The 11,680-nt window shown below is 41.8% G+C and overlaps 1 protein-coding gene and 1 long non-coding RNA gene across 2 annotated transcripts in view; both read left to right on the top strand.

Moving 5' to 3' along the window:
- Nucleotides 1-1,961: 1,961 nt before the first annotated feature.
- LOC142925131 (uncharacterized) lies at nucleotides 1,962-11,493 on the top strand. The gene is made up of 3 exons (XR_012942220.1): nucleotides 1,962-5,266; nucleotides 6,152-9,276; nucleotides 10,160-11,493. It is a non-coding gene; the product is annotated as an uncharacterized LOC142925131 (long non-coding RNA).
- Nucleotides 11,494-11,641: 148 nt separating this feature from the next.
- LOC142925112 (uncharacterized) overlaps nucleotides 11,642-11,680 on the top strand; it is a 57,957-nt gene continuing 57,918 nt past the window's right edge. Inside the window, exon 1 of the mRNA XM_076067980.1 lies at nucleotides 11,642-11,651. Coding sequence (XP_075924095.1) covers nucleotides 11,642-11,651 — 10 coding nt within the window. The remainder of the gene's footprint in view (nucleotides 11,652-11,680) is intronic.

The raw sequence follows: 11,680 nt of genomic DNA, 5'->3' as shown, positions 1-11,680 counted from the left end.
AATATTAGAATGGAGCAGAAGTACCTCAAATTCAGAGCCCATTTCTTTACACAGCTCACTGAAGATGCGGTGCCTCAGAGCACTTTTTCGCACATAGTTCACACATTCCACCACAGTTTTTAATACTTCTGTCATTTTTGGAGGTAAGGTTTTTGTTGCCAACGCATGCCTGTGCAGAATACAATGCGTCACAATGATGTGTGGTGCATCGGCCTTTACTAGCGCACCAAAACCAGACTTTCTTCCCAGCATGACTGGAGCTCCGTCCGTACAAACTGCAGAAACCATATCCCATGAAAGATTGTTGTCTCTGAAGAAGTCATCCACAAGCTTCTTCACATCGGCTGCCTTCATTGTTGTTGTAAGAGGCTTACAAAATAAAAACTCTTCTTTTATCATGTCGTCTTTCACATAGCGTACAAAAACAGCAAGTTGGCTTAGATCAGAAACGTCTGTGGTTTCGTCGAGTTGAAGGCTGAATTTTGCCGGGCTTGAAATCAGATCCGCGACTACTTGAGCCAAGATGTCTTTACTCATGTCTTCTATTCTGTCACTGACGGTGTCATTTGAAAGGGGAATTTGGGATAATTTACCTTCGGCCGCTGTTCCGAGTATCAGATTCGCCATCTTTAATGCAGCTGGTTTCACAAGTGTTTCACCAATGGTGTGTGGCTTGCCCTGCTTTGCGATCAGGTAAGCAACTTCGTACGATGCTGTTAGGATCGGTTTGTTAACAGGTACAAATCCAAGAGCAGGCAGAGTGGCCCTTTCATCGAATCTGGCTCTCTTCACCCTGAATTCAGCAAGTGTTGTGTTCTTGTATTCCCCGTCTCCATTCAGCTTCAAGAAGTGTTCCTTTAGTTTTGCCGGTGCAAGACTAGAGTTGCTCAACTTGGCGTTGCAAATCATGCAGATAGGACGCTCACTCCCATCACGTTCCGTGATACATGAGAATCCATGTTGTACATATTCGTCCGACCACTTTCTTCTTTTGCCCGACATAGTTAGTATGGATAAAATATTAAAGAAATCACACGACGTACGACAACAACAGTCACACGTTGACTACTGAGTACACACTAAATTCCCCGCAGCGCTGATTGGCCAAGCAGTGTAGCATGATCATCTGCAGCCAGTGATGGCCAAGCGGGCCGTGTGTGTCATCACAAATTTACACAATAATTCAAGTGTGTCCGGACCTCCGTGGCGGGGGCTCTGCCGAACCCCTGAGATCGACTCACCGAACCCCTGGGGTTCGATCGAACCCAGGTTAAGAACCACTGTCCTAGAGGGTTATGTTAGATTATTATAGATTATCTTAGACATGTCAATATACACATACATATTTACATGGTGATTAGTGTTAGTTATTCAGTTGAACTTTTTTTACACATGTTTACTCTGAAAAACTATAACTTTTAATGTAATGTTTAATATTTTAATGATTTTTCAAAAGAAACGACAAGGGACTGAATTTGAAGCTGTAATAGCGTAGAGGGGTTGTCATGGAAGTGACGTCACATCACATTTTGGGATTAATCCAAAACAAGCATTCTGGATCATCTGATGTTTTGTGTCTAGGCCCAATTTCTATATTTTCAAATGAATCTGAAATACAGGGACTCTATCTTTCTCACTGATGACTGTGGGTGCTACCAAGCCTGACAGAAATTCATCTGGATGTAGGTACTCAAGCTAACACCTTTTTTTTCTGGACAGGCTGTGCGATTGGAGAGTTCAGCTGCGGAGGAGGCCAGTGCATCCCATCTCTCTACCGCTGTGACGGAGACGCGGACTGCCCAGACGGCTCGGATGAGGGCCGCTGCACCGATTGTCCACCCGACTCCTTCCAGTGCGGCAACGGGGCCTGCACCTCCCCCTCGTTCGTGTGCGATGGAGCTGACGACTGTGGAGACTACAGCGACGAGCAGAACTGCAGTGAGTTGTCAACATCTGCCTCTATACATTGTTACAAACATGCATGTCATCGATTTAACACATAGTAGACTTTCACCATCAATATTGTGATTAATAAAATTGTCACGTGAACAAATGTGCCAATTTATAACTGCTTCAGCACACTGCTTTATTGTAGGGCATGCACAACATTTAACAATTAGGCATCGCATTTCGCTGATAGTTACAAACTGCAGCATCAGGCAGTTGCCAGAATTGTGAAAATGTCCTCCAGTGTTGGGCCCTAAATAGGTGGTGTGATGTCATCAGTGTGTGCCCACAAGGGAGCAAGCAGTGGCAGGAAGTGATACCTAGAGGTCAATGTATTTGAAGATATTATAGAATAAATGATCACAATCACTTACGTGAGTTCCAATAATGACTTCATATATATTTACGTGGTGAAACAGTTTATTCATAGCTAATTAGTTATACTAGAGGGTTATGTTAGATTATTATAGATTATCTTAGACATGTTAATATACAGATATATATTTACATGGTGATGAGTGTTAGTTATTCAGTTGAACTTTTTTCTGCACAAGTTTATTCAGAAACACTATGACTTTTAATGCAATGTTTAATATTTTAATGATTTTTCAAAAGAAACGACAAGGGACTGAATTTGAAGCAGTAATAGCAGAGAGGTGATGTCATGGATGTGACGTCACTTTGCGACATCGCATTTTGGGATTAATCCAAAACAAAACATTCTGGATCATCGGATGTTTTGTGTCTAGGCCCAATTTCTATATTTTCAAATGAATCTGAAATTCAGAGACTCTATCTTTCTCACTGATGACTGTGGGTGCTACCAAGCCTGACAAAAATTCATCTGGATGTAGGTACTCAAGCTAACACCTTTTTTTTCTGGACAGGCTGTGCGATTGGAGAGTTCAGCTGCGGAGGAGGCCAGTGCATCCCATCTCTCTACCGCTGTGATGGAGACGTGGATTGCCCAGACGGCTCGGACGAGGACCACTGCACCGATTGTCCACCCGACTCCTTCCAGTGCGGCAACGGGGCCTGCACCTCCCCCTCGTTCGTGTGCGATGGAGCTGACGACTGTGGAGACTACAGCGACGAGCAGAACTGCAGTAAGTTGTCAACATCTGCCTCTATACGTTGTTACAAACATGCACGTCATCAATTTAACACATAGTAGACTTTCACCATCAATATTGTGATTAATAAAATTGTCACGTGAACAAATGTGCCAATTTATTACTGCTTCAGCACACTGCTGTGTTGTAGGGCATGCACAACATTTTATAATTAGGCATCGCATTTCGCTGATAGTTACAAACTGCAGCATCAGGCAGTTGCCAGAATTGTGAAAATGTCCTCCAGTGTTGGGCCCTAAATAGGTGGTGTGATGTCATCAGTGTGTGCCCACAAGGGAGCAAGCAGTGGCAGGAAGTGATACCTAGAGGTCAATGTATTTGAAGATATTATAGAATAAATGATCGCAATCCCTTACGTGAGTTCCATTAATATGACTTTATATAAATGTACATGGCGAAACAGTTTATTCATAGCTAATTAGTTATCCTAGAGGGTTATGTTAGATTATTATAGATTATCTTAGACATGTCAATATACACATACATATTTACATGGTGATGAGTGTTAGTTATTCAGTTGAACTTTTTTTACACATGTTTACTCAGAAAAACTATAACTTTTAATGCAATGTTTAATATTTTAATGATTTTTCAAAAGAAACGACAAGGGACTGAATTTGAAGCAGTAATAGCGTACAGGGGTTGTCATGGAAGTGACGTCACATCACATTTTGGGATTAATCCAAAACAAACATTCTGGATCATCTGATGTTTTGTGTCTAGGCCCAATTTCTATATTTTCAAATTAATCTGAAATTCAGGGACTCTATCTTTCTCACTGATGACTGTGGGTGCTACCAAGCCTGACAAAAAATCATCTGGATGTAGGTACTCAAGCTAACACCTTTTTTTTCTGGACAGGCTGTGCGATTGGAGAGTTCAGCTGCGGAGGAGGCCAGTGCATCCCATCTCTCTACCGCTGTGACGGAGACGCGGACTGCCCAGACGGCTCGGACGAGGGCCGCTGCACCGATTGTCCACCCGACTCCTTCCAGTGTGGCAACGGGGCCTGCACCTCCCCCTCGTTCGTGTGCGATGGAGCTGACGACTGTGGAGACTACAGCGACGAGCAGAACTGCAGTGAGTTGTCAACATCTGCCTCTATACGTTGTTACAAACATGCACGTCATCAATTTAACACATAGTAGACTTTCACCATCAATATTGTGATTAATAAAATTGTCACGTGAACAAATGTGCCAATTTATTACTGCTTCAGCACACTGCTGTGTTGTAGGGCATGCACAACATTTTATAATTAGGCATCGCATTTCGCTGATAGTTACAAACTGCAGCATCAGGCAGTTGCCAGAATTGTGAAAATGTCCTCCAGTGTTGGGCCCTAAATAGGTGGTGTGATGTCATCAGTGTGTGCCCACAAGGGAGCAAGCAGTGGCAGGAAGTGATACCTAGAGGTCAATGTATTTGAAGATATTATAGAATAAATGATCACAATCACTTACGTGAGTTCCATTAATATGACTTTATATAAATGTACATGGTGAAACAGTTTATTCATAGCTAATTAGTTATCCTAGAGGGTTATGTTAGATTATTATAGATTATCTTAGACATGTCAATATACACATACATATTTACATGGTGATGAGTTTTAGTTATTCAGTTGAACTCTTTTTACACATGTTTACTCAGAAAAACTATAACTTTTAATGCAATGTTTAATATTTTAATGATTTTTCAAAAGAAACGACAAGGGACTGAATTTGAAGCAGTAATATTGTAGAGGGGTTGTCATGGAAGTGACGTCACATCACATTTTGGGATTAATCCAATTCAAACATTCTGGATCATCTGATGTTTTGTGTCTAGGCCCAATTTCTATATTTTCAAATTAATCTGAAATTCAGGGACTCATGATCATTCTTAGTGATACCTGTGGGTGTTGCCAAGCCTGACAGAAATTAATCTGTATGTAGGTACTCAAGCTAACACATTTTTGTGGACAGGCTGTGTGATTGGGGAGTTCAGCTGCGGAGGAGGCCAGTGCATCCCATCTCTCTACCGCTGTGACGGAGACGCGGATTGCCCAGACGGCTCGGACGAGGGCCGCTGCACCGATTGTCCACCCGACTCCTTCCAGTGCGGCAACGGGGCCTGCACCTCCCCCTCGTTCGTGTGTGATGGAGCTGACGACTGTGGAGACTACAGTGACGAGCAGAATTGCAGTTAGTTGTCAACATCTGTCTCTATACGTTGTTACATACATGCATGTCATCAATTTAACACATAGTAGACTTTCACCATCAATATTGTGATGAATATAATTGTCACGTGAACAAATGTGCCAATTTATAACTGCTTCAGCACACTGCTGTGTTGTAGGGCATGCACAACATTTAACAATTAGGCATCGCATTTCGCTGATAGTTACAAACTGCAGCATCAGGCAGTTGCCAGAATTGTGAAAATGTCCTCCAGTGTTGGGCCCTAAATAGGTGGTGTGATGTCATCAGTGTGTGGCCACAAGGGAGCAAGCAGTGGCAGGAAGTGATACCTAGAGGTCAATGTATTTGAAGATATTATAGAATAAATGATCACAATCACTTACGTGAGTTCCATTAATGACTTTACATACATTTACATGGTGAAACAGTTTATTCATAGCTAATTAGTTATCCTAGAGGGTTATGTTAGATTATTATAGATTATCTTAGACATGTCAATATACACATACATATTTACATGGTGATGAGTGTTAGTTATTCAGTTGAACTTTTTTACACATGTTTACTCAGAAAAACTATAACTTTTAAAGCAATGTTTAATATTTTAATGATTTTTCAAAAGAAACGACAAGGGACTGAATTTGAAGCAGTAATAGCGTAGAGGGGTTGTCATGGAAGTGACGTCACATCACATTTTGGGATTAATCCAAAACAAACATTCTGGATCATGTGATGTTTTGTGTCTAGGCCCAATTTCTATATTTTCAAATTAATCTGAAATTCAGGGACTCTATCTTTCTCACTGATGACTGTGGGTGCTACCAAGCCTGACAAAAATTCATCTGGATGTAGGTACTCAAGCTAACACCTTTTTTTTCTGGACAGGCTGTGCGATTGGAGAGTTCAGCTGCGGAGGAGGCCAGTGCATCCCATCTCTCTACCGCTGTGACGGAGACGCGGACTGCCCAGACGGCTCGGACGAGGGCCCCTGCACCGATTGTCCACCCGACTCCTTCCAGTGTGGCAACGGGGCCTGCACCTCCCCCTCGTTCGTGTGCGATGGAGCTGACGACTGTGGAGACTACAGCGACGAGCAGAACTGCAGTGAGTTGTCAACATCTGCCTCTATACATTGTTACAAACATGCACGTCATCAATTTAACACATAGTAGACTTTCACCATCAATATTGTGATTAATAAAATTGTCACGTGAACAAATGTGCCAATTTATTACTGCTTCAGCACACTGCTTTATTGTAGGGCATGCACAACATTTAACAATTAGGCATCGCATTTCACTGATAGTTACAAACTGCAGCATCAGGCAGTTGCCAGAATTGTGAAAATGTCCTCCAGTGTTGGGCCCTAAATAGGTGGTGTGATGTAATCAGTGTGTGCCCACAAGGGAGCAAGCAGTGGCAGGAAGTGATACCTAGAGGTCAATGTATTTGAAGATATTATAGAATAAATGATCACAATTATCTCGGCCTCGCTCTGCGTTGCTTTGCAGAGCTAGCTGAGTAGATAACCTCGCGTTTCCAATAAACCCTCAGAGCCAGGGTGAACATCTGCCTCCGAACGTCATTTATTGAAATTGTACGGTAGAGAGAGGTAAAACTGGTAAGAAAACAGCACAGATACAGCATCTGTTAATACCCAGAAAAACCAACACAATGAATAAACACCACAGCATCATAACGTTGTCTTATGAATGAGACATGTTGTTATTTCAAGTTTGAATCTACTTACTCGATTACAGGTAAATCACAAGGCAAGCTGCAAGCTTTATTGTCCACTAGGCCCCACATACATCGTAACAATTTAACAGCATTATAAAGGTTCTAGCGTTATAACAGCATTATAAAGGTCCTTCTAATATTATAGCAACATTGCCAGTATCATAAGAACACAAACGAACTTACAATGCTTCCCAAAGTCCCACAACGGTGGCTGCAGCTGTCTTCACGGAGCTGCGATGTGTGCCGCCATCTTGAATTATGTTTTTAATGGCCGACGCCCGCGTGGTTCAGCGGAAATCTAAAATCGCAACTTCCTGGTCACGTGACCACTCCCTATTTCAAAAACAGGAAATTCCTGTGTACACACGCCCCACATCTGCCGTGAGGCAAGACACTTGCCGTGAGGCAGAACACTTACGTGAGTTCCAATAATATGACTTCATATATATTTACATGGTGAAACAGTTTATTCATAGCTAATTAGTTATACTAGAGGGTTATGTTAGATTATTATAGATTATCTTAGACATGTTAATATACAGATATATATTTACATGGTGATGAGTGTTAGTTATTCAGTTGAACTTTTTTTTGCACAAGTTTACTCGGAAAAACTATAACTTTTAATACAATGTTTAATATTTTAATGATTTTTCAAAAGAGACGACAAGTGACTGCATTTGGAGCAGTAATAGCGGAGAGGGGATGTCTTGGATGTGACGTCACTTTTGCGACATCACATTTTGGGATTAATCCAAAACAAACATTCTGGATCATGTGATGTTTAGTGTCTTGGCCCAATTTCTATATTTTCAAATTAATCTGAAATTCAGGGACTCTATCTTTCTCACTGATGACTGTGGGTGCTACCAAGCCTGACAGAAATTCATCTGGATGTAGGTACTCAAGCTAACACCTTTTTTTCCTGGACAGGCTGTGCGATTGGAGAGTTCAGCTGCGGAGGAGGCCAGTGCATCCCATCTCTCTACCGCTGTGACGGAGACGCGGACTGCCCAGACGGCTCGGATGAGGGCCGCTGCACCGATTGTCCACCTGCCTCCTTCCAGTGCGGCAACGGGGCCTGCACCTCCCCCTCGTTCGTGTGCGATGGAGCTGACGACTGTGGAGACTACAGCGACGAGCAGAACTGCAGTGAGTTGTCAACATCTGCCTCTTTATGTTGTTACAAATATACATCTTATCAATTGAACAGACAGTAGACCTTCGTGAACCAATATTGTGATAAATAAAATCATCATGTAAACAAATGTGGCAATGTATTTCTTTTTCAGCACACCAGTGTGTAATAGAGCAATCTATTATATTGTGCCATTAGGCACCACGTTTCTCTGATAGTTACAAACTGCATCATCAGGCAGTTGTCAGAATTGTGAAAACGTCCTCCAGTGTTGGGCCAAAAATAGGTGGTGTGATGTCATCAGTGTGTGCCCACAAGGAAGCAGGAAGTGGCAGGAAGTGATACCTAGAGGTTTTAATATACTCAAATAAATTGTTAAATGTTAGATCACATTCACTTTTGCGACGTGTCTTAATATGACGATTTAAATTGTGAAACAGGTTAGTCAGAGCTAATTAGTTATTATAGAGGGTTATTTTTGATTATTATATGTTATGTTAGATACGTAAATATATACATTTATATATACGTGGTGATCAGTGTTAGTAATAGTTTGTGAGTTTAACCTTTTTACATAAGTTTAATCAGAAAAAAAACATAACTTTAATGCAATGTTCAATATGTCTATGATTTATCAAAAGAGACGAAAAGTGACTGCATTTGGAGCTGTAACAGCGTGGTGGGGATGTCATGGAAGTGACGTTACTTTTTGCAACATCACGTAATTTGGGATTAATCCAAAACAAACATTCTGGATCATGTGATATTTTGTGTCTAGGCCCAATTTCTATATTTTCAAATTAATCTGAAATTCAGGGACTCTATCTTTTTGAATTTTGACTGTGGGTGCTGCCAAATAGGACAGAAATTCATCTGTACGTTGGTTACTTTAGCTACCACTTTTTCTGGACAGGCTGTGCGATTGGGGAGTTCAGCTGCGGAGGAGGCCAGTGCATCCCATCTCTCTACCGCTGTGACGGAGACGCGGACTGCCCAGACGGCTCGGACGAGGGCCGCTGCACCGATTGTCCACCTGACTCCTTCCAGTGCGGCAACGGGGCCTGCACCTCCCCCTCGTTCGTGTGCGATGGAGCTGACGACTGTGGAGACTACAGCGACGAACAGAACTGCAGTGAGTTGTCAACATCTGCCTCTATACGTTGTTACAAACATGCACGTCATCAATTTAACACATAGTAGACTTCCACCATCAATATTGTGATGAATAAAATTGTCACGTGAACAAATGTGACAATTTATTACTGCTTCAGCACACTGCTGTGTTGTAGGGCATGCACAACATTTTATAATTAGGCATCGCATTTCGCTGATAGTTACAAACTGCAGCATCAGGCAGTTGCCAGAATTGTGAAAATGTCCTCCAGTGTTGGGCCCTAAATAGGTGGTGTGATGTCATCAGTGTGTGCCCACAAGGGAGCAAGCAGTGGCAGGAAGTGATACCTAGGGGTCAATGTATTTGAAGATGTAGAATAAATGATCACAATCACTTACGTGAGTTCCATTAATATGACTTTATATAAATTTACATGGTGAAACAGTTTATTCATAGCTAATTAGTTATCCTAGAGGGTTATGTTAGATTATTATAGATTATCTTAGACATGTCAATATACACATACATATTTTCATGGTGATTAGTGTTAGTTATTCAGTTGAACTTTTTTTGCACATGTTTACTCAGAAAAACTATAACTTTTAATGTAATGTTTAATATTTTAATGATTTTTCAAAATAATCGACAAGGGACTGAATTTGAAGCAGTAATAGCATAGAGGGGTTGTCATGGAAGTGACGTCACATCACATTTTGGGATTAATCCAAAACAAACATTCTGGATCATCTGATGTTTTGTGTCTAGGCCCAATTTCTATATTTTCAAATTAATCTGAAATTCAGGGACTCTATCTTTCTCACTGATGACTGTGGGTGCTCCCAAGCCTGACAAATTCATCTGTATGTAGGTACTCAAGCTAACACCTTTTTTTTCTGGACAGGCTGTGCGATTGGAGAGTTCAGCTGCGGAGGAGGCCAGTGCATCCCATCTCTCTACCGCTGTGACGGAGACGCGGATTGCCCAGACGGCTCGGACGAGGGCCGCTGCACCGATTGTCCACCCGACTCCTTCCAGTGCGGCAACGGGGCCTGCACCTCCCCCTCGTTCGTGTGTGATGGAGCTGATGACTGTGGAGACTACAGCGACGAGCAGAACTGCAGTGAGTTGTCAACATCTGCCTCTATACATTGTTACAAACATGCATGTCATCGATTTAACACATAGTAGACTTTCACCATCAATATTGTGATTAATAAAATTGTCACGTGAACAAATGTGCCAATTTATAACTGCTTCAGGACACTGCTTTATTGTAGGGCATGCACAACATTTAACAATTAGGCATCGCATTTCGCTGATAATTACAAACTGCAGCATCAGGCAGTTGCCAGAATTGTGAAAATGTCCTCCAGTGTTGGGCCCTAAATAGGTGGTGTGATGTCATCAGTGTGTGCCCACAAGGGAGCAAGCAGTGGCAGGAAGTGATACCTAGAGGTCAATGTATTTGAAGATATTATAGAATAAATGATCACAATCACTTACGTGAGTTCCAATAATGACTTCATATATATTTACATGGTGAAACAGTTTATTCATAGCTAATTAGTTATACTAGAGGGTTATGTTAGATTATTATAGATTATCTTAGACATGTTAATATACAGATATATATATATATTTACATGGTGATGAGTGTTAGTTATTCAGTTGAACTTTTTTCTGCACAAGTTTATTCAGAAACACTATAACTTTTAATGCAATGTTTAATATTTTAATGATTTTTCAAAAGAAACGACAAGGGACTGAATTTGAAGCAGTAATAGCGGAGAGGGGATGTCATGGATGTGACGTCACTTTGCGACATCGCATTTTAGGATTAATCCAAAACAAAACATTCTGGATCATCGGATGTTTTGTGTCTTGGCCCAATTTCTATATTTTCAAATGAATCTGAAATTCAGGGACTCTATCTTTCTCACTTATGACTGTGGGTGCTACCAAGCCTGATAAAAATTCATCTGGATGTAGGTACTCAAGCTAACACCTTTTTTTCTGGACAGGCTGTGCGATTGGAGAGTTCAGCTGCGGAGGAGGCCAGTGCATCCCATCTCTCTACCGCTGTGACGGAGACGCGGATTGCCCAGACGGCTCGGACGAGGGCCGCTGCACCGATTGTCCACCCGACTCCTTCCAGTGCGGCAACGGGGCCTGCACCTCCCCCTCGTTCGTGTGCGATGGAGCTGACGACTGTGGAGACTACAGCGACGAGCAGAACTGCAGTGAGTTGTCAACATCTGCCTCTATACGTTGTTACAAACATGCACGTCATCAATTTAACACATTGTAGACTTTCACCATCAATATTGTGATTAATAAAATTGTCACGTGAACAAATGTGCCAATTTATTACTGCTTCAGCACAATGCTGTGTTGTAGGGCATGCACAACATTTTATAATTAG

This window comes from Petromyzon marinus, chromosome 19 (assembly GCF_048934315.1).
Source record: "Petromyzon marinus isolate PM22_M1 ecotype Great Lakes invasive population chromosome 19, UKy_Petmar_22M1.pri1.0, whole genome shotgun sequence".
NCBI classification, from domain to species: Eukaryota; Metazoa; Chordata; class Hyperoartia; order Petromyzontiformes; family Petromyzontidae; genus Petromyzon; species Petromyzon marinus.
This window is presented reverse-complemented; position numbering and strand designations above follow the sequence as displayed.